General features: G+C 42.4%; 1 protein-coding gene across 6 annotated transcripts; it reads left to right on the top strand.

Moving 5' to 3' along the window:
- Positions 1-1,013: 1,013 nt before the first annotated feature.
- PAPOLG (poly(A) polymerase gamma) lies at positions 1,014-25,518 on the top strand. Of its 6 annotated transcripts, none has more exons than XM_074536640.1 (24): positions 1,014-1,090; positions 3,672-3,830; positions 3,917-3,983; positions 4,609-4,690; positions 4,773-4,882; positions 5,455-5,508; positions 6,595-6,706; positions 7,578-7,667; positions 8,243-8,381; positions 8,506-8,578; positions 8,659-8,779; positions 9,084-9,168; positions 9,457-9,510; positions 11,042-11,161; positions 11,421-11,530; positions 13,352-13,473; positions 13,561-13,730; positions 14,633-14,721; positions 14,799-15,037; positions 15,937-16,008; positions 16,602-16,655; positions 17,435-17,529; positions 20,196-24,777; positions 25,437-25,518. In XM_074536640.1, the coding sequence occupies exons 1-23, from the start codon at positions 1,074-1,076 to the stop codon at positions 20,362-20,364; spliced, it is 2,403 nt and encodes an 800-aa protein (XP_074392741.1). In that variant the 5' UTR covers positions 1,014-1,073; the 3' UTR covers positions 20,365-24,777; positions 25,437-25,518. The 6 variants fall into 6 exon arrangements, with proteins under 6 accessions (XP_074392741.1, XP_074392740.1, XP_074392743.1 ...); XM_074536639.1 differs by lacking the exon at positions 1,014-1,090 and adding an exon at positions 1,099-1,342; XM_074536642.1 differs by lacking the exons at positions 1,014-1,090; positions 25,437-25,518 and adding an exon at positions 1,353-1,540 and having other exon boundaries at positions 17,435-17,547; positions 20,196-20,269.
- The last annotated feature ends 640 nt before the right edge of the window (positions 25,519-26,158 follow it).

The following is a 26,158-nucleotide window of genomic DNA, read 5'->3' as shown; positions in this document are numbered from 1 at the left end:
CAGCAAGAAGCAAAAGTTTTTTCCAAGATCTATTCAACTTTAGAGAAACATTATGCTTTTGATTTTTGACTTTTTGCAGACTTGAATGTGAGTGGGGAATTGTCATCTAAATGCCATACTCTCGGGGTAGTTTGGCTGATTTAATACTCAGTTTGCAACACGCTGTGTTGGCCCAAAATTGTGATAATTGTGTGAAAGGAACTTTGAGGAAAGATGGAGCAAGGCTATTTACAAAAGCATGTAGTGACAGAAGGGGGAATGGGTTCTGACTGGAAGAGGGTAGGTTTTGATTAAATATTAGGGGGAAAACATCTTCCCTGTGAGGGTGGCGTGGCTGCCCCCAGATCCCTGGAAGCGCCCAAGGCCAGGATGGACACTGGGGCTTGGAGCACCCTGGGATAACGGGAAGTGTCCCTGGAGCTGGAAATGGACGATCTTCAAGGTGCTTTCCAACCTAAACCACTCCGTGTTTCTGTGATAATTATGTAATGGCAATGACATTGTGGTGGGTACTATTCACTGACATTGGCAATGTGTTAAATCCCACCCATACCAGCTGCAGTCAAGGGATGCTGCACTTGCACTTACTGGATGAGAATAAACTCATACAAGAGCGAGTCCTGGGGACTTTTTCACCCGTCCTTTCTGGAAGGGGATGTCAGGAAGCTGTCAGGAGCCTAATTCAGGAGAGATTCCCGTTCTTTTTTATCCCTTCTTTCTGGAAGGAGATGTCAGGAGCAGAAGCACCCTGTGGGAGTGAGGGTGCGATGCGAAGCTGCCTCATGCCGGGGACTAGCCCGGCTCGGCGGGTCTGTCACGCCAGGGGAAGGAATATCCTCGTCGGGGAAGGAATATCGCCCACGGGGAAGGAGCACCGTCCCCCAGAAGTGCTGAGGGACCCCGGATGCAGCCCGGGGGGACGGCGGGGGCGCCGTGAGGGGACACACCGCACAGCAGCCGCCAGGGGGCGCCGTGCGGGCAGGCGGGCGGGCGGCGCGGGGGCCGCCGGGAAGGGGGCGGCGGTGCAGAAGGGCGGGAAGCGCGGGCGGCGGCGCGGGCTGTGCGCGCGCGCCATGAAGGAGACGCGCGGGTGAGGCGGCGGCGCCTTCCCGCCCTGCCCTGAGGGGACAGCGCCGGGCCGGGGGGGGACACCCGCCGGAGCCGCCCCGCGAGGGGCCCCGGCGGGCCGCGGGCGGCCGGAGCTGCCCTCGCCCACGAGGGCAGGAATTCCCGGTTGAAATAAATGGTGGAGTGCGGGTGGCGGGGCTGCCTCGCCCGGGTCTCACCGCGTGTGGCGGCGACGCCGTCGCCAAGCAACGGCAATGGCCGGCGAGGAACGGCGGTAACGGGGCTGCGCCTTGCTCTGGGGCTGCGCGTCCTGCGGAGCCCTGCGCAGGAGAGCCGAGCAGTGGCTGCCCGAGCCTCGGGCACGGGCACGGGGAGCGCTGAGCCGGCACAGCCGCCCGCGGGCGCCGCGCAGCATGAGCTGGTGCGGCAGCGGTGAAGGGTGGAGTTGGGCTCCCTTCGATGAAGGTCCCAGGTGGTGGGGATTTTCCTCATTCCTTGTTTTCCCTGGGTGCTGCTGTTGGTCTGGTGGCTCAGGAGCCGGGCTGTGCTCGCTGTGCCCCGCAGCGATGGCTGAAGGCCTGTGCCACCTTACCCCCGACCCTCGGTGTGTGGGGAGACACGCCCTGCGGCTTGGGGAGCTATAAGTGAGGGGCAAAACCCGGAATAAATCCGTTTAGGACGGCTTTATGTAAAAGTGTGGTTTACCAGAGCAGATACACATTGGAGGTTTTTGCTGTGGTGCACAGGTTGTAGCAAGGTTTGGCAAAATATTAAAGTGCAGCAGGGTTCTGTTTTAAAGAGAAGGCTGGTGGGTGAATGGGTGGTGTGCCATGTGTGTTAGGATCCATAAGATCCGTAATTATGTGCTTATATGCTTGAGAGAGTAAAGTAGGACTTCGTTTATTTCTTATTCCAAAAGGGGCAACAAATTGTTCAATTTCACTCAGTGAAACTTACCAGGTGCTGCTTCCCTCACCTCTTAAGGTGTGAGGTCAAACTATCACTGATATGTGTAAGCAGCTGAAAAATATCTGCTGTTGACTGGAGGAATTTTATATGAATAATATTTAATTAAAAATAAACATATTTGATGCTAATAGTATTAGGTTTATCTAATTGATACTGTGCTTTACGTCAATCTCCAGTTATATCATCTGTAGGCAGAATGAGGCAATGAAAGGCAGGTGGTGCCTTTTTGTGCCTTGGAAACATCTTAAATGCTGGTGTAGTTTAAATCCTGTCCTCGTTCTGTGCAAACTTTATGAAGTGCAAGCTGTACAATGCAAGCAATGCATAAAACATGGAAGCAGTTGCTGCTGTAGGTGTTTTAATTTAGTTGTAATGCACAGCAATTAAGTACAGGCTTTCCTCCTGTATTTGTTATGAAAATGATACCATGGGAAGGAAAATATTCATTATTAATATTTTTATTTATGAAGTGGAAATTGTCAATGTCTATAAATAAGGTAAATTAGGTCAAGGCCTGGTTAGGCTTGTAAATAAACAGCTTTTCTGACTGCAGACACCTATTGATAGCACTACAGCCCTAATGCCTGATTCCTCAGCTTTTGGAAAGCACAGAGAAGAAAGTTTGAAAAAGGCTTAGAGAGACTAGAAGCTCTGTGTGTAACTGCATAAGGATACTTAAAGAGAGGAAAATCTCTTTAGGAGAGGAGTAAAGGCAACAATTAGAAATAAAGAGCTGTGCAATAACCTGTCTTTTTAAAAATGAAGTGGTGGAGTTTGCCTTCGAATATTTCCTAATCTTGTTCCAGCCAGAATGGGGTCAGGTACCTTGAATAGGTATAGATATGTTTTGCCTAACCCAGTTGATCTTTGAAGCTGTACATGTGTGAAGGAGGGAAATATCCTGCTTTAATAATGGCACAGTTAATCCCTTGAGCCTCAGGGTCTGGACCCTGATGAGCATGATGAGACTTTTTGGGGTGTCTCCCCTTTTGGTGCTGGTGTTTCTGTAGAGGTGCACTAAGCACCGTTTTTACCTCCAGTCCCACTCCTTTCCTGGTTTCAGCTGGAAATGCAAAATAAGGAGCTTTTCTCCATTTTCCCCTTTCTAAAGCAAGGGGTTTATATAGTAATGCACCAAATTCATTGCATCAACTCTGTTTAACAGACCTATATGCTTTACAATCAACTATAAAGCCCTTCCTGAATCAGCAGAAACCTAACAAAAATGTTTAATTAAAAGGTGTTGAATTGTTTTGTTTGGTGCTAGCAGGAAACCGTTTGAAATATCCTTAAATTGAAACTGACATGTCCAAAATTTGTAGGGCTGTCCTTGGCGGGTTTCAAAGCTTTTCATTTTCCAGTGATCAGTTCTGATGGGCTGGAGCAATGCAAATAAATTGTGTTAAGGTGCCAGCATCTTGGATGGTTTCTTACATCCATAAGTGCTTTTTTTTTAAAAATAGTTGTGACTTCTAAGTGAAGTCAAGTGTTATAAAAATGATAAGCAAGATTTTTTCCTCCTTTCTCTCAACATGGGGTGAAAGGGCAGAAATGGATTTGTGAAGTGTAAGCTAAGGGGTGTTTTCCTAAAAGATTTTCTTGTTTCATGTACTCATTCCTGTGTTTTCTCTCAGTACTTCCAGGCAGCAGAACCAGCCTCAAGGGCACTATGGACTTACCTCTCCAATTAGCTTGGCTCCTCCCAGTGACAAAGACCACATCCATACTCAGAAGCTGATTGAAGCAATGAAGCCATTTGGGGTGTTTGAGGATCAGGAAGAACTCTATCACAGGTATAACAAGGCTAAAATTTGTTAACCTCTTGGGGTTTTTTTTATTTTATTTTTTTAAGCAAATTTAGCATGAGTTTTCTTTACAGGACAACTGTTCTTGGAAAACTGAATAACTTTGTCAGAGAATGGATTTCAGAGCTTGCTGAAAGCAAGGTAAGAATTTTTTTTGTTTTTGTCAAAACAGCTGTAGCCTTTTGATTTAAAGGCTAGGCTGCTGGGATCTGTGCTGAAGTTCAGCTTTTAACTTCTTAAATATCAAGCAGAGCTGTAGTAACTGCCACTGAAATAAGTTGTAAAAGATATTTCAAGATCAAGATCTCACAGTCTTTGGGAAACTGAATAAATTCCTGCACTGGCTCCATCAGTTGACTCGTAGCTGTTAACAAAGCCAAAACAAGGCAATGTGGATGGGAAAGATGCTGAAATTGGCACTAATCTTTCCCCAAACAGCCTACAGCACTCAGTCTAGCTTGAAATGATGATTCTAGACATGTCCTTTGAATGGCTCTTAGGTTGTGTTAGTTTATGTGCCTCTGCTGCAGGGAAATCTAATAATAGGTCTTAATTTGTATAAATTAATAGAAGAACTGCTACATCACCTGGAATCTTTTCTTGGAGTTGCAAGCTCAACTTATTTCAGAAAAACAAAATCAAAACCTAGTAAACTAAAATGTAAGGGAGTGAGAAGACATTGCTTGTGCAGGCTGTTAGAGTTTTTCTAAACAACTTACATGCACAGAGGATAATGTGCATCTTAAACTTTCTCTTCTACCCGCAGAATCTTCCCCCTTCAATAACAGAACAAGTTGGTGGCAAAATATTTACATTTGGCTCCTACAGACTTGGAGTACACACCAAAGGTAGTACTTTCAGAGCTGGTCATAGCTCCGATGTTGGAAAGTGGCTTCCAGCAGTAACAGGAGTAATGGGATCTCCCTGCAGGTTCAGACATCGATGCCCTTTGTGTTGCTCCCAGTCACGTGGAAAGATCAGATTTTTTTCAGTCATTCTTTGAAAAGCTGAAGAATCAAGAGGAAGTAAAAAACCTGAGAGTGAGTAAACTCTCTGCTTGATAGATTGTCTAAATTTTGCAGTAAAAATGTTCATGTTAAAGACTTGCATTGGTAGTGAATATCTTACAAGCCAAAATTAAATCAGTTTTGAGTACCCTCCAATACACTGGTTTATGCAGCATGAAAATGTTGCTGTCCAGCTCTTGGCTCCTTTCCCCAGTGAGCACATCTCAAAAGAGTGTTTGTGGTGCCTCTCCCCTCCCTGTGTTTTGGCAATGAGTCAAAAAGCAAGGCTGTCCCTGGAAGCTGTGTTTTCACCTTGGGTGTAGGAAGGGCTTGCAGCCACCGATACTGATGGCTTGTTGTGCACTGTTTGTCACAGCGCACAATCAGCCTCTCAATCTCTTGCCTAATAAAATCTTTTATTAAAATCTAGTGTTGGTACCCTAACAGTGCTATCCCACCTGAGAGTTATTAGCATTTTTTGTGTTTGGAAGGAACTCAGTCTTTGTACTGAGTAGTTGAGTGTAAATTCTGTATTTTATCACAGTGTAGGAAAAACTTTAAAGTAGCAAAAGGATATCTTATTAGAGATATCCTCTCCTTCACAGGCCATTGAGGATGCATATGTACCTGTTATCAAATTTGAGTTTGATGGCATTGAGGTAAGAATTTTAATTTTTATTTGGGTTTTTTTCACCTTTAAGTGAGATTTTTTTTTCCTGCTTTGGAGTGGGATAACTTTTTCAGGATTTTATGATCCTACTGTTGTATAAGTTTATCAGTACATTGCAGCACATTTAGGGAACTGTAATTAAACAGCCAGACTGTAACCTATCCCAGAAGAAGTAAAATGGGATCTTCTAGGAAAATAATCCCCTGGCAAGCGTGGGAACGTGAGTGCCATCTCTTTTACACCCGTGCTGCAGGCCAGGGTAGCGTGCTTGGGTGGCATTTATCTCCCAAGGATGTGCAGAGTGGGAGGAGAGGCAGTGTCCTTGCTGTGACTCCCTGAGCTCTGACAAGAGCTCCCTTTCTGCAGGGGATGTTTCTGTTGTGCTTCCCTGCACAAATCGCCTGATGTGCTGCTGCAAATCAAAAATAAAGGCCCTGTGAGACAAACAACGTGGAAAATGAAAAGTAGAACTACTCACTGGACTCCTGCCTCTGTTTGTCAGCTGCAGGGATCCTTCTATCTGGAATACATTTCATGTAGAGAATAAATACCCACTTGCTGTAATACCTAAGCAAGTTACTGCTTGGTAATTGCTATCATGAAGACACTCAAGGACCTCTTTGTGGCCTTTGTCTGGTACAGACATTCACAGAATCATTTGCTTGCCCCAGGTTATACTAAAAACCAGATGCTTAAGGCCTTACAGCATAAAGGAAATGCTTTCTCATTTGTTGAAGTATAGTTGAGGTGATTTTAATTTGTCTTAATTTTATGGGTAATTAAAAATTTCCTTTTAGTAGGAGTGCTAAGTTTAGAATAATCTTTCCAAAAGAAAAACCAAACAAAAAAACCAAAAACCTCTTCCTTTCCTGAGCTTAAAAAAAGGAGGTGGTTTTGTAAACAAATAGGGAACTTAGAGCAGTTTTCTTGTTTTCTGGCAAATAAATGTTTATCTGTGGTCCCCTAATTGTAAATACAAATGTTAACTACGTGAATGACCAAGTGTCCCTCCCTGGTGTCTTGTTTGCAAGCAGTGCTGCATTCTAAGTTATGTTTGACCCTTTTTCTCTTGAAGATTGACCTCGTGTTTGCAAAGCTCTCTCTGCCCACAGTCTCTGATGATCTGGATCTCAGGGATGACTCGTGCCTCAAGAGCCTGGATATAAGGTGCATCCGGAGCCTGAATGGTGAGCACGTTCTGCACACCCTTGTAGGGACATTTAAATTGGCACACAATGCACATTGCACAACCCACATTCTGTACAGGATGCAGAAACGGATCTCCAGTGTACTTGAGTTCTGAGGAGGTGACCAGTGAGCCTAAATTTAGGTATTTCAAGGAGTTGTGTGTTTACATAGACTTGTGTCTCATGTTTGTTTGATTGGTTTGTGAGCAGGTGCTCCAGCTTGCCCCAGAAATTCAGATGACTAAGTAGGGCACTTGATAAAAATGTATGAAGGATAAACAATGTTGTTCATAAAAAAAAAAAAAGGAATTAAAATACCTGAAGTCTGACTTGCTCAATGTTTAGCTCCAATTGGTTTAATGGTTGCTGGCTGTCAGAGGAAACCTAGCTTCTGGAATCACAGAATATTTAGGGTTGGAAGGGACCTCTGGAGATCATCCAGTCCAACCCCCCAGCTCAGGCACGGTCACCTGGAGCAGCTGACCCAAGAGTGTGTCCAGGTGAGTTTTGAATCCCTCCAGACAGGGACAGTTCACAGCCTCCCATGGCAACCCATTCCAGTGCTCTGCCACCCTGTGATGTAAAGTTGTTCTTCATGCTGAGGTGGAGCTTCCTGGGTTGTAGTTTATGGCCAAAACATCCTGTGGGGAGGCTTTATTTAAAATTTGTTAGTTGCAGTCTAAACAAAGCTGCTGAGGGCACCAGATACCTAAAGTGATGCTGAAGGTTATGTGAAATTGATAATTTAATACAAAGCAAGTACTCCAGACCTGTTCTCCTAGACTTGAACCATGAGCTGTTGATCCAGTGTAGGAACTCCTGAGCTGTGCCTGTTGCTGGGAACTCGTGTGCTTCCCCTTTTGTCCCGCAGGCAGCAGGGTCACAGATGAAATTCTGCGCCTGGTGCCCAACCTGGAGAACTTCCGCCTCACGCTCCGTGCAGTTAAACTGTGGGCAAAACGTGAGTGCCAGCGTGCTTTGTGGCCTTTAAACCCTTCAGAGGCACCTCATGCTCACTGCTGGATGTACCTCAGCTTTGGGTTGCTATGTAAATGACAGCAGTTGTATTACAAGCCTTTCAGTTTAGGTTCATGGTCTGTCCATGTGGTAAATTCCATGTGTTGTAGTGGAGATGGAGTTCAGAGAAGAGGGGAGTGCTTATGAGACACTACTGCGTTGCTTATCAGGAACCTGACTACAAATGATAAAAATTCGCAATTAAGTGTAAAAGAAATAAGAAAGTCCCATTTGCCCATGTGGCTAGAGAAAGGTTCTGCCATTCTTCTAGTACTTTCTCTTAAGGGGAATTGAATGAAGCAGTAGGTGTAGCAGCATAAGCAAGTTTCACAGTAGCAATATTTTGGGATGTGGTGTTGTACTGATTCTTTTTCTCATCCCTGTAAGGACCAGCAATTTGGCCTTGCTGCCCTGCAAAAATAAATCACGTGGAGACTGAACTGTGTTAATTCTATAGATTGTGCAGCTGGTGCTGCAAATTTGAAAGACCTCAGACTAACTGTGTGGTATCCCTTCCAGGACGTGGTGTTTACTCCAACATCATGGGATTTCTTGGTGGAGTCTCCTGGGCCATGCTGGTAGCAAGAATATGTCAACTCTACCCAAATGCTTTGGCCTCTACTCTCGTTAACAAGTTCTTCTTGATTTTTTCAAAATGGTAAAAGCTGATTATTTTAATTTGTATAAAGAAGTAACACTTGTATTTATTTATATCAAGAAGTACATTGAGAGGAGCCCATGCAGAACTTAAAGTGGATGCTTCACTGTTTTTTCTTCTATAGGGATTGGCCAAAGCCAGTGTTGCTGAAACGACTGGAAGAGAGCTTTCTTAATTTACCAGTCTGGGACCCCAGGGTAGGTACCATTGCAGTCAGAGGCAGTGAAAGTTTGTTGTGCCCTGGCTGGTGCTGAGCAGAGCTGCTGTTACCTCGCAGGTGAACCCATCAGACCGGTACCACGTGATGCCCATCATCACCCCGGCCTACCCACAGCAGAACTCCACCTACAACGTGTCCGTGTCCACACGGGCAGTCATGGTGGAGGAGTTCCAGCGTGGTAAAGTACAATCTGTGCTTGTCACAGCCTCATCCTGCCTCCGTGAAACCATGCCATCTGAATTGGTTTTGTTCAGTGAGGTGCTCTAGGTTTAAGATTGCTCTAGGAAATATGCCCATTGCAGGGAATAAGTTTTCCAATAAGCTGTTGTGGGATCTGCATTCTGTCAGGGGAATTCCTACTTTTTTTTTTCTGTCAGTTACTGTTACAATCTTCTAAACTTTTAAAAAAGTCATAAGATTTTTTAAGAGATTTTTAAAGAGATTTAAAAAAATAGTGATCAGATTTTCAACCATATTTGTAGGTCTTGAAGTTACAGATGAGATTCTCAAAGGAAAATCAGACTGGTCAAAGCTCTTTGAACCACTGAACTTCTTTCAGAAGTACAAGTATGTATGAAATCTGTTGTCTGAACTTGAAGTTATTTGCTTAGTGGTTAGCATGATGAGTTTTAACTTGGGGTCTAAGTAGAAAATTGGATTGATGTTTTTCAGTTTAGGGCTTTTTAAAGAAACTGGAAGTAATCATATAAGTTTTGGTATGTATAAGCATAGGGAAGATGGCAAAAGCTCTTATGCCACTCACAGCGTTTTTCCTACCAAGCAAAAAATCATCTGATGTTTAGAATTTAGAATAAAATCTTGAGCTAGTGCACTCATTTGCCTTTCTTCTTCCAGACATTACATTGTGCTGACTGCCAGTGCCTTTACAGAAGAGCATCACCTGAACTGGTAAGTGCTGCTTTAAATGTGGCTCCAGTGCAAAACTGAAACTCAATTCCATGTTGCACCATATTTTTGTTAATTGTATTAACAAATAAAGTCTGTAACTATGCAGCTAGGCATGGAATGCACCCCCTTCCCTCCCTGCTTTGAAGACCACTGTTCTAGAGCCTTACATTTGTTTCCATAAAGAGTTTTACTGTAATATTTAAGGACTAGATTGCACTGGTGTGTAGTCAGCCTGTTCCAGACCTGCTTTTCTTCAAAGAAAGGAGATTTGCTAATAATTACTTATTTAACCCATGTGGATGTGCTGAGTCACTGTGAATTTTGAAATAAGGAGAAATGGTGAGAAATTGAGGCACTGTAATGTGTGTTCATTGATTTTCCAGTGGGTTTCTTTGTTAAGAAATTAGTACTTTGCTTGCTTTGCTCAAGTGAGGAAGCAAAACACCTCTCTGTAACAGACTCCCATTCTGAGGGCACTTTTATTTCAAAGTTTGCTCTGTGCCTTAAGTCAAATAACTCTTGTGCCATCTCTAAAAGATAGCTTAATGTTTCAAAATAGTTTTAATAAGTAATACCTTTTATCTGAACTTTCTAAAATATTCACCTAAAAATCTTACCAGCTGCAGCTTGGTATCAGTCACAGTTGTGTACTACAAGGTGTATGGGCAGAGGGCCAAATAACTTTTAATGTGAAATATTCTTGAGTGAACAAAGCTTATTGTACCTCACAATAAAGACAAGGGAAATTCTGCCTGTGGTAAGAGCTGAGGGTTTGCTTTTTTCAGTGACAGAAATAGAGGCAAATTTTCCAGTTTTGCAGCTTGGGAAAATGATAAGCAGAAGATAAATTTGCTTCAGTCTATTATAAGGAAAAGTTTAGTTCACCAGTTCTTGAGTGGATTTGGAAATAGATAACTTATCTGTTATTCATCAACATAAGATATTTTTGAAGACCATACAGATTTGTGACTGCTTTTACAGTTAAGAGTTTTAGGCAGAAGGATGAAATGCCAGTACTTTATTGAAATTAAAGCCCTTGTGGTCATGATTCATCTCTTAGGGAAGTTTCTGAGGGGAGTGTTGGCTAGGTGATTTGTTTATTAAAATAACTGTTTTTACATTTTCGCTGATTTTCTGCAAGAAGAATTGCATCTTTACTGGGGTGTAACTGAACAGCTGTGCTTGAGCTTTCCGAAACCACTGTTCTCCTTGAAAGAAAGGAGTTTTGCTGCACCCCAGAGGTGCTGGGATCTGCTCCTTGTTATTTTCATCATAGGTTGCAGGTGGGAGTGTTGTATCTGAACTGTGCAGAGTACATGTAAAACTTACTTGGCTCTGTCTTTAGAAACAAAAGCACAAATGTCACTGAAAACATCTCAAATTACAGTGTATGTGATATAAAAGATTTGGTGTCTGCTCAGCTGTATGAAACTTGGTCCTTGTTGATTGGTTAACACTGTGTTACAAAAAGGCATCTAACTGATGAGCTGGATACAGTTCAAAATTAATAAATACCTCTTGTTTTTATTAGGATTGGCCTCGTGGAGTCTAAAATCCGTGTGCTGGTTGGAAACTTGGAAAGGAATGAATTTATAACTATTGCACACGTGCAGCCACAGTCTTTCCCTGGCAATGAAGTCCTCTATAAACAGTGAGTTGTTTTGCTTTTCTGAAGTACACATTGGCCAAATTGTATCTTCATTTTCCTCAGTTCATTGATGATAGAGGCTCAGTATGTCTCTGGCAGGGTCCTGAACACATAAAATCTTTTTAAAGAAGGGAGCACTTCAGGGAGAAGTGCTCTGAGACATTAAGTCTGGGTTGGCTGTAAAATGAACAAATAAAATGTACCAGAATCCAAGTGACTGCTATCAGTGCCCAACTCAGGTTTGTGAATCTTCTCTTTTTAGGAGTGGATTTGTATCAATGTGGTTTCTTGGGCTTGTGTTTAAGAAAGCAGAAAGTGCAGTAAAGACTAACGTTGATCTAACTCATGGGATACAGTCATTCACAGACACAGGTAAGGCTCTCTTTTTGCTTTAGACTTGTAGAGTGTCATTCTTTTTATTCCAGTGGAAATTGCTTCACCAAGTACTTCCTTTTGTTATTGGATAGCAACATAGAAAAGATTAGCTTCAAAAACACATTGTGTTGACACTTTGTCACAGTAAAGCCATCTTAAAACAAAAGTGTGTTACAATCATACACCATGTACCATATGTGAAAGAAGTCCTCACAAAAGTGCATTTCTTGTAGGAGACAGCTGTGAAGCCCAGGGATGCCCATTTGCTGGGGTAGCTATACTTGTCAAACAGTAGTCAGCTGTTGAACTTTGGAAGTGGGATGTGACTGTGTCAGGCTCTAAAAGGAATTGTTGATGGTATTTTTCCAAGACAGTTTGTGTATAATGTGGTCCCAGAACTGTGGAAGTCGCAGGGTTGTCACACAGTAATTACATGCAGTCTTGCATGTAAATTTTCATGTTCGTAATCTTTTAGTACTTTTGATAGATGTAGAAATGAATTAATATTGCAGGTGTTATTAGATAATGCTAGAATAATAAGGAAATTAGGCTATTCTTGTGAGTGACAAGTGTGTTTGGACAAAGAGTTCTAAACAGTGTAATCCTGTAAATGTTTGTTGGAGTTTATCCATAGCACCAGCAGGACTTCTGTGTTGTTTTGCTCAGATGGCATGAGTAAAAGCAGTAAAACCCAACCTTCTTCATAGCTCGTGCTTGGGATATGACAAAAGCTCAGAAAATGCATCAGAACTCTCATCTGAGTTACAAGCCAGGCAGGGTGATGTCCTCAGACTTGCACTGCTATCTGCACTTGCATGTTACATCCAGTGGCACTACACTTCAGTAGCAAATGTGAATTATGTTAATGAGATTTATGTGCTGCTGAGAGGCCAGAACTAAAGGTAAATCCTCTGTGCACAAACACTGTTAGTGTGCCTGTGTGCTCTTATTTAGTGAAGCACAGCCTGTGGTATGTGCTGGGTGTGGGGTGTGAATCCAGAGAGAATTGAACAGAAAAGCTGTTCCTACAGAGGTGGCAAACCCTTTGGAATGTGTGGGGAGGACCAGTAGTTCTGTGCTAGAGAGCTGTTACCATGTGCCTTGACTTTGAGAGAATAATTTTAGAGGACAAAGATTAATTTCAAGTTGAGGAGCTCAAGAATAGAAGGCTCAGTTTGGAGGGCTTTTGTTCAGTGAACTTTTATTTCCCTTTTACATACAAACTATTGAATTTCATTTGGAGGAACTGTCCATACTGGTGTGTGGGCTCATCTCTGTGCTTTTACTTCACTTCTGGTCTTCTGTTTAAAGCCTTTGAGTTGCACATCCTTGCTTTAATTCCCACTCTGTGTGTCAGTAAGCTGACTTTCCAGTTATGCTTCAGTGATAGGCCAGTTAGATAAGCTTATCTAAATGTGCCTTAACTCTGTAATAACTGCTGTGCTACTATAGCCTTTGCCAGCTGCATAAAAGGCTGTTTGCAGGCAGCTGAGGAAAAACCTGTTTAAATTGTAGCGAGTCTGTTAAGTCAGATGTCCCTAAAATCCAGTCTGGCTTTCTTGGACAGATGGAATTTATAAATGCAGATTTGAACTCAAACAGCTGTTGTGGCTGGGCTGTAGTGAGTGTGAAATGGGCATCACAGGTCACAGTCACCTTTTTGTGGTGATGGGAGTGCTTGGGGCAGTGTTTTGTGTTAAATTAATATGGGAACTCTTCATTTGGGCTGGGCAGACATGTTTCTAAATAAACCAAATATAACTGACCAACACTAATGCAAACATCCCCACTGAGCTCCAATGCTGTTTTTGATGTCAGTTTACAGGCAGGCCAGTGCCCTCAACATCCTAAAGGAAGGTATGAAGATTGAGGCAACTTATGTGAAGAGAAAGCAACTCCATTATTTTTTGCCAGCAGGAACCTTACAGAAAAGAAAGAAGGTATAATAAAAATCCAGCGCTTCTGGTAATTTTTAATAAAAGCTTTAATGATTACTTGAAGACTTTATTTTTTAACTGTCGTTTCAGCAAAGGGTGTCAGATATTAGTCAAAATAATAGTGGACTTCAGTGCAAAAGGTCTTCTTTAGGTGAAAGCTGTTCGGATGGTTCCAAAGACAGAGATTCCAGAACACCCTCTAATTCCTCTTCGTTAAATAAGATATCTAAGTTGGACATCTCTACAGCAGAGACAGAAAGGTTAGTGCCATAACCTTGGAACTGTGGAGAAGCTGCTTTTAACTGACTCACACTGTAAATGAGTCTAGGGTTTCTAGTTTGGATCTATGTGGATCATAAGCATTTGGAGGGCTCTAAGAGCTTCAGGAACAAAGCTGGAATCTCCATTGGGCATGTGGAAGGAGACCAGGTTAAAGGAATCCTTGAAAAAAATCTGAATAATATCCATGAACATGTAGGAATGGAGAGCTTGACACCAGGGAAATTTAGTCTTGAATGTAAATCTTCACAGGTTAGTGGGGAGCTTGAAGCTGAAGTATTTTATGTGCAAATGAGTGTTCTGTCTAACAAAAAGTACTGCTAATGCCAAATAGATTAAATTCTAATGACATACTGATTTTGGTGTCAGAAACACCAGAGCTGCTGCTGACTTAGTGGAGTGGTATGAGAGCTCAGGCAGTAAAAGTCTGCCACTTCCTGGGAAGTCTGTTTATCCCTAAGCACAGGAAGGATTTGTAATCTTGAGAGTAATTGCCCAATCCTACCAAATGTCTGGTACCTGCTCTGTTCAGAATGTTTGATACTGTAGGAGTCACATGAAAAAAAACAAACCACAAAAAATTGTGTGGACATCTGGGTAGAACAGAACAGTGTTCAAAGCAGCACAGTGAGCTGGGTGGACTAGTCTGGGAAATATATCAGCACATAAAGACTCAGTAAAGAAAAGGCTTGAGTTTAAATCTGCAGTCTGAAATCCAGCAAAATGATGGTCTGGTGCTACATTGCCTGGGAGGTTGTGTTGTTTAATAGAGCTCTGACAGGGGCTAAGGAGTTGGTGTTTGTCTTGCATGCACTTTCTGGAAATGACATATACAGTATCTCACAAACTAGCATTTTATAACTCAAGTGTTTGACTTTTATAGAAATGTTGCATGTCAGAGTTGTAGTGGTGCCAACAGTGTAGCTGAGCCATCCACGTCTAAGGGACTTTGCATTCCTGTGACTGACCCAAGTATGTATTTGAAGTGGTAGGTGGAATGTAGTTCTTAATTTGGTGGCCAGACTCTAAAAGCCAGGTGTCTCCTACAGAAATGGAGGCTACAGTTGCACTAAGAACACCGGGACCTCCCACTGGTTGCACCATTCCAGGATATGACACGGTTTGTCAACTCAGAACGTGTTTTGTGCAAGAGCAGCATAAATTAAGTGGGACTCTAATCGCGGATCCTAGGAGTGCTTCACCTAAGCAGCATTATTCACCAAGCTCTAAAGTATCTCGTCCACCAACAGCAGGAGAGTGCCCCCAAAAAGCCATAGATGGAGAAAAGGCAAGAAGGGGGGGCTAGCTCAAGGAGGGTTGAAAGCAGTATTGATTGCTGATGTAGAACAAGTTAAATAACTGAAAATGAATGCATTTATACATCCCCAAAGGATTTGGGAATCTAAATTTGCATAAATTTACACATCATATTCATTACAATTACATTCTAGTCTAGTTGGACTAGAATGTAATTGTAATGAATATGATGTGTAACTATTAACATATTTTCAAGATCTGGCACTTAATGACTGCTTCTCATCAGGTGCCAAGTTATCTAAATACTCCTGTGCTTACTGCAGTGACCAATTGCTGAATGAACTGTCTCATCTGGAAGCAGTTCTTAATTCAAGAAAAAAACTATCTCCAAACAAAGAAGATATGAATCTTATGACTGTCAAAGTATGAGCTAATCTGTTTCTGGCAGATGTTTTTTTGAGTGCCTGTTGATAGTTGTGCTGCTTTAGAAATCAGCAGCCTGCTTGATATGTCATTACTTTGGAAATGATACTGTGGAGTTTCTCGTTAGATCTGGGTTTGTGGAACTTCTAGATGAGTACTTAATTTGTTTTTATTCCTATGTGTAAATGTCCTTAAGTAGCTGTTCTTGGAGCTTGACCTCTGATTTGAGGCACAAGCAAAGAACAACCAGAGAAAGAACCCTCAGTTTTGACACTTATGAAGAATCGTCTTGTAAAACTGTAATCTAGTACTGAATATTGCAAGTACAGATTTCAAGGTTTGGGTAGTAGGGCTTTTTCAGAGGCTTGAAATAGGGTAATGGTGGACTTGTGTAAATAGTCTTTTTAGAATGGCCCCTAATACATTTAATGTGTTGACTGGAGCTGTACCCAAATAGAGAATTTTAGCCCAGCAATTCTTTTGAGTCTGTGTATTTTATTCCTCCAGCTAAACGTGTGGGAGTCGGATTTCACAGAAAGTGGATACCCTCAAGATGGGAGGAAGAGAGCTACAAAAAATGTAATTTTTAAGTGATTTTATTCAGTGGACTAACTGAAAAGCTCAATAGTTTAGTTATTAGACTGCCTCACATAAATTCTCTGCATACTTCCTGATGGAAACAAGAATACACTTTTTAGTTTAGCTTATTTCAGTCCTCACTCCCCAAATATTACACTTGTATGACCTATCTTTTAAATGTTACTGTTAGTTGATTTGGTAGTGTCTAATTCATTTCCATGTTTGAAATAATACTGAATTTTCTTTTCAAAACTATTTGATTCACTGATGTAAATTAAAACTGCTGTAAAGACTAAATCCTTTGGCCTCTCAGAGGGAAGATAGAGAGCTTTGCTATTCATGGTGCTTGTTACTGAGGAATAAACTCCTGAGGGCACACCCTCAAATAAAGATGAGATCTTGTTGGTGAGGGCTGAAATACCTGACCCACTGTCTGTGTGGTTTTAGGGCTTCAGGATACCTAAACCCACGCCCCATGGGGTGGAGGTTGTTAATGCATGTGTGATTTTAAGGTATCCTCACTGCCAGAGCTTGCTGCCTCTCAGTCAGGAACCTGGCAATACTGCCTAACAAATCCCTTCTGGCTTTTTTAGGGTGTCCTTGATGGAAAATCCATGCAGATTCCAGTGATCACATCAAGATCACAGGTATTTATTGTGCATTTGTATTCATAGGTAAAGCAGAGCCAGTTTTCATTACATGTACAAAGATTTATGTACCATTACACTTGGTGGTTGGAAGATTAGTAGGGTTTTGCCTGTTGTGCTTCCAACAAATTAAATAACTGAGCAATGACCTTCACAAAAGCTGAAGTTTCCAAGTTTTGAACTTGGCAAACCACATTTCCATACCCTCAGACACTGAGTTTGTGTCCTGGTTTGGTTTTCTTGTACTGTTATCAGTACTTGTGTACTGATTTCTGTGATGAGACTTGGAAGCTTTGAAGTCTGTAGGTGACTAAGTGCTCTGTGTCATGTAGAATGTTGTGAAATTGAGGGCTGAAAGCCTGGAAGTGATCCAGACAGTAGAGACTCTGTTTTCTTGATCCATGCATCTGAGAAAAATCTTCCTTTACTGTGCTGTTGAGCAACTCCCAGCTAATTTCCGCCCCTGTCAGGGATATACTGGTCTCAGTTCATGCAAGAAGAGAATTGTGCAGAGGGGAAAAATTAAAAATTTTCTTCCTCTGGATATGGTGGTAATTAATAAGTAGTGTGCTTAAAAAAAAAAAAGCTTCTCTAAAAATGGGTTTGGGCCATACAGGTTTAGTACATAAACAGTGTTACACAAAAAATGTTCTATTCAGCTAGGAAAGGGTTTATCTTCTGCTACTTCTGAATTAATGAATTTAAAATTAATTCAATAATTAATTAAAAATTCCTTTTTTCCTTTTTTTTCCCCTGTGGCATCTGTTTGTGTGTTACAGAGGCTTTCCAGTAAAGAACTGCCAGATTCTTCATCTCCCGTTCCAACAAATAGCATTCGTATCATTAAAAGATCCATCAAACTTACCCTTAATGGGTAAGTGTTGATCTTCAGGTGAAGAGGATAATCACTTGTTACCAGTCCTTATTCTGAATGTGTGTTGTAGTTACTAACAAAGGTACAAGGGTACTGTGGCCCTGCTGTAACTGACCAGCTGAAATCATGGTCTGATTTTTATACTGCTGTTGGATGCTTGCTTCCTTCTGAACTACTCTTTGCATGTGCTTGTAACAGTTACCTTTAGGAGTTTTTAAAGTCTAAATTGTCACCAGCTGAAACAGCTACAAAAGCCAACCTGTCCTGTGCCTTGGATTCAGAATGCATAAATACCACCAGGGTTAATTAGTTGCTGCAACCACATTCTGGTTTCGAGTGTGTCCGAGCGTGCTTGTGTTCCTTTGTGCTTGCCTAATTTGTGTGCGTGCATTGTTCTTCTCTCCAATTATTTTCCATTTGGCACACCACGCACTCCTGTGCTCCTCTCACAATGGTGCTCAGCTTCCTTGCAGCTTGCCCCTGCCTTGCACAGCCATGCACTGCGCAGGTGCTGCCTCCCATGGAGGCCCCTAAATGAGTTCAGTATTGAAGGAGATGCAGCAGAGGATGCTACCAAGGTATGGAGATTAGACAGGCGTGTCCCATGCTCTGTTATCTAATCCTTTTCTTTGTCTCAAGACTGCTCCAGCATGAGACTTGAGAGGTTTTTTTGTGTCACTGGGTAGTAAAGCCCAACTCTGAGCACACAGCAAAGATGCACTGAAACATGCAACAGCTGAGGCTGTCCTGACACTACTGCCCACCTGCAAGCTGCATGCAGAAAGTGGTTTCAGATAAACCCTGAAAGCTGTCCTAAATGCTTACATGAATACCTGTCCTAGTCTCGAGTCTGGTTCTGTAAACTGATAACACTGCTTACCCAGCTAAGTGCATTAGGGGTTTTGGGGGGTGGGGAGAAATTCTAATTATATGAAACAAGTATTATGCTATTTCTCTATTGTAATTTCTTTATCACTTGATGGTTTCATAAGTGAACTTGTAAGTTGTTTTTCCAGAGTATTTTTGTATGTACTGTAAAAAACTATCTTCAAAGTGAAATTTAAAATCTTTAGTCTCTTTTTCTTTTTTTTTTTTTTTTTTTTAGTGCAGATGGGATCTGCTTAAAAAAACCTAAACAACTAAACCAACTCTAAAGGGATGGGAGGAAGGCAGTGCCAGAAAAAAGCTTTCTACAGAATTTTAATGTCACAGAATCATTTAGGTTGGAAAAACCTTTAGGTTAGAGTCCAGCTGTAAACCTAACACTGCCACATCTACCACTAAACTGCCATGCTGGAGTAAATCTGAGGAGACCAGGAACACTGCTGTGCTTTCCTGCTTCTGCTAGATCTGGGGTTTGATTTAGTGCCCTCTGCATTTGTAGTTTGTGCAAACTGCATGATTCACCTGAAGTCACAGTTTGATATGTGGATGGACAAAGATACCCCTGAATTGTTTTAAAATGAGTTGCTTGTCTTAAAGAGCAAATCTGAGCTCTAAATATCTTAAGTATCCACCTTAGTGAGGAGAGTGAAGGACTATAAAGAAATAAGAGGTGATATCTATCTTGTCATAACTCCTTAGCATTCCCTCTGCTGCCAGTATCCCAAACCCTTGGGGAAAGCATGGCTACATTCATCACAATCTACTTGGTTATTTTTCCCTTGTTCTCTGATTTCCAGCTTGTTTCAAGTGCAATTTATCTCTTAGAAATTGACCTTAGTGGGTTTTAAGCCTTGTTCTTCCTTCTACCCTCCAAAACCCCCAAGACTTAGACTGCAAATCTTTGATTCAGGTTAAAATTAAGAAACAGTACCCCTATTACTTAAGTAGCTTTTAGCAGAACTACACCTTGGGTTTATCAAATGGTTGCCTCCTTTTTGTGACCTGTTCCAAACCAGTGGCACTCAAACATTGTCACTTCTGTGTGCCAGTTACAGTAGGTATACAGCTTCAGCACCTGTGTAAATACAAATCCATCATGAATCTGGAGGAACTAAAGCTGAAGTAGGTGATAAGATAAACAGCAAAAGGAATATGGGAAGTGTTTTGTAGTAGACTACAGTCCTGTAATATTCCCATGCTTTTAAGTTCTCCCACATGAGTGTTCCAAGACTGTTTAAGGGATGATTTTCCCATAGGCTCTATGTCAGCACATGCACTTATGCAGCTATTCTCCAACTAAAGTAACCTAGCTATGGGTATGCCTTTACACAGATCATTTTATTTTGCTCTTGCTTTGTGGTTAATCTTCTAATTGCTCTTTATAAATTTTATTTTATTTTCTTCCTCACTCTTAGGGTTTTAAGAAGAATGTTCAGGGTTTTGAGAAGAGCATTCAGGAAGAATTTAGGTTACTAGTTTCTCAGACTTGATCCATTGGTGAATTACATGTCTTATCTTAATGTGTCTTGACATATAAGGATGTCAAGTGTGATGTCAAGTGACGTCAGTGTTCTGGAGTTTCCCTGGATGCTGCAAAAGTTCGATGCTGCCCCAGGACTCTGCAGATTAGAATTCAGCTGTTTGTAAATAAAGTTCAAACTTACTCAACTCGGGTGTTCTCCTCTGTTGAAGTGATTGGAAGGGAAGTTACTCCTGCGTGAGGGAAGCTCTTTGCTATCAGGCTTCCTCCAAATGTTGTTCTTTTCTCTCTGCTTTCTTAGCTGGTTGCTGGGTGTCTGGCTTGAGCATGGGTCCCTCATCTCAATCTCTTCCAAGAGGAGCAGCTCTGCATTGAAATGGTGTCTGGTCAGTAACTTTGAGCAAGAAGTTGCCTTGCAGGAGTTAACATCTGTGGTTTTACTCATTAGGTACAAGCAAAGAAGCAGTTAATGTGAAGTCACCTACATTTTGGCTGTAGCAATTGAGTTTCCTGTAGAAAGTGAGAGTACTTACTTTTTGCCTTAAGGAGGAAAAAGCAAAGAGGAAAAAAAGGTATCTTGAAAATTGTTAAACTTGGTTGTGGGAGAGCGGGGGCTTACTAACCCTGTCTTATGTAACACTGAGTGACATAAGCTGCTGAGCCTGAAAAGACCAGCAAAAACTCCTGGCTGTATTTTAGCAATTACCTCATCACACTTCTTATAAAGAGTGTGATCCTGTGCGTTATTCCAGTAAGTGAAGAGCCGTGCTCGGAGGCTGCAGGCGAAGGGCTCATACCCAGCCGGCTGCTGCCTTCTCCCTCCCTCCCTGCCCGTCCCGGGGGCTGTGTCCTTTGCCGGCTCACTGGGGGGCCGTGCCCGTCCCGGGGCTGGCTCTGGGGGCTGCCTGCCCGCCCGCTGTGTCCTTTGCCGGCTCATTGGGGAGCCGTGCCCGTTCCGGGGGTGGCTCTGGGGGCTGCCTGCCTGCCCCTGTGTCCTTTGCCGGCTCATTGGGGAGCCGTGCCCGTTCCGGGGCTGGCTCTGGGGCTGCCTGCCCGCCCCCTGTGTCCTTTGCCGTGCCCGTCCCGGGGCTGGCTCTGGGGCTGCCTGCCTGCCTCTGTGTCCTGTCCCGGCTCACTGGGGAGCCGTGCCCGCTCCGGGGCTGGCTCTGGGGGCTGCCTGCCCGCCCCCGTGTGCCCTTTGCCGTGCCCGTCCCACGCCCGGGCTGCGTGTGTGTGACAGTGCCGCTTGTGGCCGCCGCGGAGCGTCACTGCTGCCCTGGCTGCTGCCGCTGTCACCGCCTGCGGGGACACCACAGCCCCCGATGTGCCTGCCTTGCCCTGAGTGCCCGGGGGTGGTGCCCACCCTGCACTCCTCGCTGCCTCCGTGCACTGTGCCATAGATGAGGTTTCTCCATCCATCATCTCCCCTGAGTGTGGCCCAAGGGCTCAGGGCTCCAGGCTCTTGGACGTTGGGTGTGATTATGGGAGGATCTTGGCAAAGCAGTAGCCTGGGGACTGATTTTTCTCTTATTCTGGAAAATACAGCCTGTTAAACTCTCAGCTGACTGACCTTCAAGAATTTGTTATGGACTGCTCATCCTTGAGCAGTTCCTCTTTCCTGGGAAAAAGGAATCCTCTGAATCCTCCTGCTGTCATCTCCCAACCTTGCTTCTTATTCACACCTCATCTTTTTTTCATTTTTTCTGATCTCAGACTCTTCCTGCCTGTTTTCCTTTTCACTCTGATGATTCCAGTTTCCCTCTTGCACCTGAGTCCCTCTTTCTGAATTTGAACGGGGTCATGCATTATTTGGTAGTGATGAGTAAAACTCCCATGAGTCCTGAAACTGGAGGAGAAATAACCTGCCCTGTTTCAGTTTCAGCCTGGCAATCAGCTGCTGCTGTGGGCACCATCCACCTCACTCTCTGAGTGTCTGTGCAGTGGACAGAAATCTGAAAATTTTAGCTACTAAAAGCAAGTCTGGCAAACATGCAAGGTCAATCTTTTCCAAGGAAGAGCAAAAAATCCCAGTAGTGACACCAGCACTGCCTCCTTGCTAAATTTCATGTCCCTGTTTCTGAAATGCAAAGGAGTTTCTTAAAAGTTTAAGGATTCTTTGAATATAGTTAAAATATATGTTCCCCATGGTTATTCGTAGAAAAATGTCTGAGTCATATTTGTTCTGTTTTTCCTAAAAAATCGTGTCAAGGGGCAGTGTGTGTGATCATGTGAAGAAAAGGTGTTGGCAAAACTGGGAGTGACTGAAAATGTGGCCTTAAAATAGGAAGTGTTGAGTAGCCATAACCAACAATGCGTGTTGATGATAATATGGTAAAAATAAGAGGCTGTAGCAAGTAGGTACTAAAGCTAGAACATGCTAGAATTTCTTTTATCCCTGCCATTTAAATTCTGCTCTGTTTTTCCAGTGTGCTCACTTGGCCAGAGCAGAAGGTTATACCACCTACTCTGAGTGCATGCATGCAAGGAAGAAAAGCTGAGATTTTGTGAATCACTGATCTGTAATTCTTGGCTAAATGCCTTCAGCACTGCTTTGGAACGATGTTTGTTGTGATTTTGTTAGATTGCTTTTCTTCTTTTTATTTATTTGATACTGATTTTTCCTTTTATTATGTACAGCCTTAAGCAGAAAGGCAGAAACCTGTCATAATGAGCAATCCAACAGAGATTTCTAATAACTAAGCCAAAGAAATACCAGCTCTTTTACACTTCTGCATTTCTGCTCTCTCAAATGAAACAGGCATTAGGCTGTCAGGAAACTGAAAGCTGGTGCTGGCTCCGAATTGTATTTCTGAAAGTAAAGTCTCTGTTTCTTGCATGACTTGGAACTGGTCATTACATTCACTTTTGGTTTTGTCTAGATGGTACAGCATATGTTAATTTTCTCCACTCATTTTGAATGTTTGTACCGGTCTTTAATTAATTCTGTATGTTACTTGCTATTCAGGATAACATGTTGGGGGGAGTCTGTAAAGAAACCTGGTATAGCTTTTGTTAAAAGCATTTACCAAATTTCCCAAATCAGGAACAGCTGGAAAGCCATGGAAACAGTATCTTCTGTAGAGTGATTGCCTGCAGTAATTTAGTTACAACCAAGTGAGACAAAAATATACCCCTGGGAATCGTATTTTGAGGAAAATGACCGTGTTGCAAGCAGTGAAGTACTAGCAATGAGAAGGCCAGGGAATCCCCTGTTTCTGTTCCTCTGTTCACCCACTAAATAAATCCTGCCTTACACCAAAATGGTAAATTGTGCAAGTACAGAGATGCTCACTTTGCTGTAATTCAGGGTGAATGTTTGGTACATGCCTGTAAAGTTATCAATCAGTTTACTAAATACTATTCCTCTTCCAGAAATGAGTCAGCAGCAGCATGTTAATTTTCTCTCCCATTCATACATGTGGTGACTTCAAACGGGGAAAATTCAGTGAAGGTAATATCTTACTTTTCTCTAGACTCTGGCTATTTAGAGTTGCTTTGGGTTCACCTTTCAGTAACAAGTAAGCTGAGGTGGATTGTCCAGCAGCCCAGCTGTGGAGCTCCAGCAGAGGTTTGTATGTTCAAACCCCAATCTTGTGTTCAGCCTTAAAGGTCACCCCTGATTTCAGTGGCTGTGATGTCAGTGGGGAAACCCTGCTGCACTTTTGGCTGTCCTCGTGCAAAGGTCTGAAAACGTCAAACAAAAGCAAAGCCACTACTCAGAAAAGTTGAAGGCTAGAGAATAGAAACCAACCACAGTCTCAGTGACTTCTAAGCAACACCACAACATTTCATCAGCTCCTGCTTGTATGAGACCATCAGCCTGTTCTCAGCCACTGTTTCTTTAGCTTAGATTGTTTTGGTTCTCAACTACTTCTTAAGATGTTTTGTTGACAAACATGGAATAATCTGTTTGTTAAGTAATGGATACCACTAACACCAATGTTTAAGATTACTTCTTAGCCAAAATAATTGGACAGAGTGCCCACCAGAAGTTCCTTATTTGTATTGTTTTGGAATTAAGTATCATGCATTTTTTTCCAAGGCTTTCCTTCTCCTTTACCAGACCAACCTAAGGTGAAGAGATTAACCATTTATGAAGGGCCAGACAGAAATTTTGTGGCCAAGACCAGAAACTGAAGCCAAGTTCCCTGAATGTGAGACCCTTTTTCTTTAGTGAGGCTGTCGATGCCCACAGTGGGGATTCCCAGTGCACAAGTTACTGTATCTGCCTAAGGACTGCTTTAAGGGTTCTGTATTTCTAGAGACTACTGACATCAGCTGTTGATTTTTAACCCACTATTTATGTGATAGCCCACTATTCTTTCTTGTTGCTTTTTTATAAGCTTGCAAATTAAACAGCTTTTCCTTTTAGGCTATCTTCCTAACAACAGCAATTTAAAAAATCACAAATTTCTTTCCTGCTTATTTTCGTTTCTCCATAAAAAAGTCTCACTAAGAATTTTAGCACAACCCACAGTGCTACAGTACTGCCAGATGCAAATTAGCACCTTATTAAGTACTCATAGGTGAGTTCTTATGTCCTAATATTGTGGGGGTGAGTGAGAGTGGTGAGGAGGAATCCCAGTACTTCTTGATAGTAAAACTATAAAAAAAATAGGATGATTATTTTCTAAGGAGTATCTCCAGAAAAGGAATGGATGCTAAGGGTACATATTTATTTAAAAACATTATTAATGTTACATGTGTGAGCTGGTATGTTGCTGTATCTATCTGATCTTTCTGGCAGAGTTCACAGCAAGTTTTTGTAATACATCCCCCTCACAATACTTCAGTACTTACAGGAATGTTCTGTTTTTAGGGCCATGGACTTCTATCACTCAAAATTCCAGTCAACTCAAGTGGAAGCATTGTCTGAAAGTGAGGTGTGTGATTGGGTTCTTGACTCTTAACTGAGAATGTGTTATTGTCTGATCTCAAATTTAATAAACTTATTCCTAGAATCAAACTTGTCCAGTGCAGTGAAGATGCACAATGAGCACCAAGAATGTGCTATTGCTTCATTAATTTCTTAAAGCCCCCCAAATAAAGCTGGGAAAGCACTCAGCTTAGAGAAGTTCATATACCCCTTCCTTCTTGCAGGTTTAGGAATGTGAATTTTCTGAAATTCCCAAATAATGCTGTTGGGCAGCCTCTGCTTGAGCACGTCATGAGCCAAGATGGAGTTTCTCTTGCACAGGGAACCACAGAGAGCTGTGGCTGCCCTCCATCTTCCTGAGCCCAGGCCAGGAGTTCATGAAGACACCAAACATCTGTTCCTAGAGCAGTGCATGTGGTGGTGGGGAGCTCTGGGCTGGAAGGCAGCCAGTGACTTGTGCAAAAGCTGAAAGCATGGTGGGTTAGAGGCTTGTGAAGGGGAGGATATTGCAAAAGAGAAGTGGACAGCGTTGTTAAGGCATAAAATGGCTGTTAAACAGAGGGAAAAAAAAACCTTTAGTAACTATAATTAAGCAGTAGCTACTTGCTATGTATTGCTTTGTATTGTTTTTATAAGCCACAATCAATTGGGGTTTTATAATTTTAGGAGGTTGTTGCTGCCACCTTCATCCCCAGCACACTTGAGTCCTTCTCTTCTTTCCTGGCTGGAGAGTTCTGCTTCATCAGCTGCAGTGAATGGACTGCCTGCATGTAGGTAAGGAGCCGAACACTGGTAAAGGGAGCAAAAAGAACACCATGTTTATTTATCCCTGGTTATTGTTATTTCAAATTAATTACAGGGGTGTTTATGAGGCAGGGTTGTTGACCACACAAATATTGGCTGTTCATAATGCATATAGTCTGGGAGAAACTGTAATTGCTCTGCTAAATGTAATTTATTCTGTGGTTCCATTCAGCTATATATTTAATTTTACTTTTCCATTCTTCTTCTAGGGGCATTGGTAAACATTCTTCTAAGCAGGGATGGTAATGATGAGACAGTAATTGTCTGGGTAAATAATCCAAGTGGCCGCCTTGCTTTTTTTTAACTTCCTACATTTCTGGTGTCCTCTGGCATCAGAACAGAAGTCTATGCTAGTCCTAGGCTATGTAAATTAAAAGTCCTGTCTGCAGTGCAATTAAAAACATGTCAGGTCACATGGTTTCCACTTGACCAGTTACAGCAGAGCTGTTTTGCAAATAAGGTTTTAACCGTGTTGCAAGTGTGAAGTCCTGAACTGACCAAGTCTGTAGTAACTGGGTCACCTGCCAGAGTTTTTTTGTGATGTAGGTCATGGGAATATTTGCAGAAGCAAAAGTGCTGTAATT

Source organism: Zonotrichia albicollis, chromosome 3, assembly GCF_047830755.1.
Source record: "Zonotrichia albicollis isolate bZonAlb1 chromosome 3, bZonAlb1.hap1, whole genome shotgun sequence".
NCBI lineage: Eukaryota > Metazoa > Chordata > Aves > Passeriformes > Passerellidae > Zonotrichia > Zonotrichia albicollis.
Note: the sequence above shows the minus strand (reverse complement) of the source record. Positions and strands in the feature narration are given on the sequence as shown.